The 4654-nt window shown below is 34.0% G+C and overlaps 1 protein-coding gene across 1 annotated transcript; it reads left to right on the forward strand.

Annotated features, from left to right (window-relative positions):
• The first annotated feature begins 1944 nt into the window (after positions 1–1944).
• On the forward strand, positions 1945–3614 carry LOC123226548 (alcohol acyl transferase 1 allele RGb-like). The gene is given in 3 exon segments (XM_044651079.1): positions 1945–2425; positions 2514–2766; positions 2769–3614. Coding segments are annotated over 3 exon segments (1332 nt in total). The 5' UTR covers positions 1945–1975; the 3' UTR covers positions 3398–3614.
• The last annotated feature ends 1040 nt before the right edge of the window (positions 3615–4654 follow it).

Consider the following 4654-nt stretch of genomic DNA (forward strand, 5'->3'; position numbering starts at 1 on the left):
GTAAGATGACATTAGTATGGGTGACGATGATGGTCGTGTCATTATAGTATTGGCATGGATTAGCAGTTAAAAAACTATTTTTCGAACATGACGAAATAATGATAAGTCACATGGTCATTAAATTATAATCAATAACTTATCGTAAGATTATACTAGTATACGAAGTAATTCTTTGGCCTGACACGTCATGGTTAGATCTGATACAAATACATGTGATTTATGTGGTGTATATATATAGGGTTAACCATATCTCATAAGACAAACCATACTGGTTATGTGTTATTTATATACGGAGAAGAATGATGGTCAAAACGGGATCTGTTGACTCAAAAGTATTGGGTTCTGAATATCCGCTAATTCGACTCAGATTCGAATTCTGAATCAAACATCGATAAATATTGAAAATCGAATCTCTGGTAAAAGTATAATGTAAGTTATATAAAGGATATTCGTTATGACATGTTTCAAATATTTAAATCGATAATTCATAAAGAATTGAAATTGAGATGTTAACAATCCATGAGTCCAAAATCGATCTAGACTGGACAATAGAAGGATATTACCTACATAGAATGTTCGATAAAAGATATTAGATTCAATGAAGTGTTTCTTTATCATGGTTCAGGGGCTATGACACATTGCTAGATATTTACCATAGTCATTGAGTTTCTTGTACACTTTCGGATCGTTCGAAAAAAGATTCATGGCTACACCACAATAAACCTAAAGAGTCAAACCAATAAACTAAGCTTTCTAAAGGGAGGATTAATTATATAAGGATGGCTAGTACCTTCTGAAGGATAATGAAAATCATATAAAATGTTATATGAGTGCAAAAATAATATTTTAAAAATTAAGATTTTAGTGAGATAAAATTAAGGTGGCCAAGGTATATATTTCATATACATGCATGGTAAGACTTCAAATTATGAATTTATTCGGCCAAATAAGAATTTTGAAATTGCAAAATTGGTCACTATCATATAAAGTGCATTTTAGTTCATTGTGAAATAAAATAAGTATTCTTGCACTTTACTTTCTCTCACAAAACAAACTAAAAACTCTCCCATCTCTCTAAGATTTGGCGTGGAAGTTGCACTCCTTTGGAGGTTCTTCAAGTGAGGAGCTTAATTCATCATTTTATATCCCTATAGGAGGCAAAAGAGTAGGTAAAAGTTTCCTCATTCTCTTATATGTTTTAATCATGTTTTGATTCTTGTTCTATCTGCATACATAACATTCTTTGCATCTTTCTTCTTCACCTAAAATTTTCAATTTAGTTCTCAATACACAAAGATTACTTTAATAATGTATCTTTTATTACTAACATTACCTTATTTGGTTTGTCAGTAATAAAAAATTACGATAATCTTCTATTACTCATAGTGATGTAATAGGTAATGTAACAACTTTTCTATTTAGGATATCACTGATAGCCGTATTGTTTATTTTTCAAAAAAATTTGAGTAAGAAGGATACCAAGATATCCAATGTCTTGTAACACATACCTTAAGGCTTAATGTGTTAGATGAGTGGCAGCAACGAATGCCCGAATTAAAAATTTCTTCAAAGAGTGGAATCCGAAGCCATGTGCCATCATCAATGAGCATTAATTTCAAAGTATCAATACGACATAAATTGTCGTTGCATTTAACATTTTTGCCTGGTAAACATTTGCCTGGAAAACATTTTGTTTGGAAACATAATAGGCACATTAAAGTGTCACCGACAAATTTCATATATTTTTCTAACTGTTGTTACGTATATTTTGTATACTTAATCAAGTATTTAAATTGACATTTTATAATGTGATTAAATTTTCTAACTCTTTTAGGTGTCTTTGAGATAATCCTGTTACAGTTATCATCTGCCTTTATAAATAGATATCTTCTGTATGCCATTAGTATGCAGTAGCAAGCCCACTCAATTTGCTCAGTCTTCACATCTAAGTTGTTCTAACAATTTAAATCCAATAATGGCATCAGAATTACGCCAAGCAATTTCAGTGATCCGAAAAGCTCCTGAATTGATCACTCCGGCAGCACCAACGCCACAAGAAATCAAGAAACTTTCAGATATAGACGATCAAGAAAGCCTGAAGTTTAACGTTCCATCATTATTCTTTTACAAGAACAGTCCTTCACCTGAAATGGAAGGGAAAGATCCAGTTAAGGTCATCAGGGAAGCTCTAAGTAAAGCACTTGTCTTTTATTATCCTTTAACCGGAAGGCTGGTGGAAGGCGACAATCGCAAGCTTCTGGTGGATTGCAATGGCGAAGGAATTTTGTTTACAGAAGCTGACGCTAATGTCAAACTTGAGCATTTTGGCGATGAAATTCAGGTTCCATGTCCATATGTGGACCAGCTGCTGTATAATGTTCCAGGCTCTGATGCCACTCTTGGTTGCCCACTTTCGTTGATTCAAGTAAGTTATCTTCAGAATCAATTACATATTTGAGTAATTCAGACCATGTTACCATCAAAGTTAATTTGTTTTCTTTCTGGAAATAAAGGTGACTCGTCTTCTGTGTGGAGTATTCATTCTCAGGCTACGTTTTATCCACACAATTTTTGACGGATTTGGCTTCGTACAATTCCTGAAAGCCGTGGAGGAGATGACAAAAGGTGCAAATTCGCCATCATTAACACCTGTTTGGCAAAGGGAAATTCTAAATGCAAGAAATCCACCACGAATAACATGTAGCCACCATGAATTCCAGCCTGTAAAGAACTCCAGAGATATCTTCCTGAACTTTAATCCAGATGAAATAGCCCACAATCATTCTACTTTGGCCCCGAAGAGATAGCATCACTTCGTCACCAACTTCCCTCTCACCTTGAAAAATGTTCGACGTTTGATTTGATAACAGCTTGTTTATGGAGATGTCGTACGATTGCACTTGAAACAAATCCTGATGAGATTGTTCGACTTTCATTCGCAGCTACCGTTCGCGGCAAGCATTATAACAAGCTCATACCTCCAGGATACTACGGAAATGCTTTTGCATATCCAGCTATATGTTCAAAGGCTGATGATTTGTGCAGGAAACCATTGGAATATGCAGTGGAATTAGTGAAGAAGATGAAGACTGATATGAATGAAGAGTATATAAGATCTGTGGCAGATCTTATGGTCATCAGGGGAAGGCCTAAATATACGAGCGAGGGACTCTTCATTGTCTCTGATAATTCTCGAGCTGGGTTCGATGAGGTTGATTTAGGGTGGGGGAAGCCGGTGTTTGGTGGAATCGCTGGGGCTTTATTACTCATCAGTTTCTATTTGAAGTACCAAAAGAGAGATGAAGAGATTGGAATTATGGTACCAATATGCTTTCCATTGTTAACCATGTTGAAGTTTCAAGAAGAAATGAAGAAGATGACCAAAGCACCTATGTGAAAATGATGACCAAACCATGTTGATCCCATAGGCGTGTCTTTTTATTGTTACTAGTCTCACTCACTCAATAACTCATGGTTATAAAAACGTGCAAATGGGATCAAGTTTGGAGAGATTGGAACATTGATGTCTCATTGCAGATGGAGCGTCAAGTAATCTGCATAAATGGTATTTTCTATTGTGCGATTGCTATGAGATGCACATTTTCTTAAATACAAAAATGCCCTAAACATTATTCAATTTATCTGATAATCATAATTGGTCAACGAATATGAAAATAGAACAATCAAGAAGTTTTGGATCAAACACTATCATACATATTAATTCCTTTTGAAATAATAAATAGTCGAATGTGTTACTGACCAACTTATTTAAACACAGGTGGCCAAAACCCTATGTTTAGAATAGATTTTACCAAAATACAACTATGTACAAATTTGAAAATTTGGTTAAAATAAAAGAAGGTGTTGAACCAAAATCAATAAGTTTTGACCAACATAATATTATGTCAATTTGATTGAATATGGTTGAAAGCTACTAATTAGACCGATACCACCTTTCAGCTAACTTTCTTCCTTCTTATTTCCTGCGTTTTTTGGGCCAAAATATACAATTTAATTGAATCTATGAGTTTCTATCAGAAAATATTGACTGAGTATATAAACCATATATTTAAATCTAATCTAAAAATTTGTATAGATAAAGCCATTGTCCTTACATTGCTCAATCAATAATAGCAAACACAATAATCCATATTCAATAAAGCTAATTAGGAATAGAACAATGTTGCAAACTATAAATAAAAAAATATATTATTTCTTGTGTTCTCTAAACTTGAAATATAGTTGAATCCAAGAGTTTCAACCAAAAAACATGAGCTTAGTATACACACCCTAGATTTGTAACTAAAAATTATTAGTATTAAAGTACCAAAGACCATAGGAACAAGTTCCTTTTAGATATCTCAACACTCGTTTGGCCGTACTAGGATACCCATTTTAAAACACATATTCATGAATATGTAAAACACTCATAGGGTATTTTAGATTTATACCTGCATTGATGGCTCCTCTAAATCTTCACATGGCTTTAGACCGAATGCTAACCAACCCTCGGGAGGTGACGTCTTGGTATTCACATAAAGCATAAACACAAGTAGAGAAAATCCAGACGAAAAGGTTGTTAGAGCTCTTAATTGGACTCTCATGTTCATGGGAATGAAAGAAAATAGAGGAACAGTAGCTAGGTTTCACTTTG

Source organism: Mangifera indica, chromosome 9, assembly GCF_011075055.1.
Source record: "Mangifera indica cultivar Alphonso chromosome 9, CATAS_Mindica_2.1, whole genome shotgun sequence".
NCBI lineage: Eukaryota > Viridiplantae > Streptophyta > Magnoliopsida > Sapindales > Anacardiaceae > Mangifera > Mangifera indica.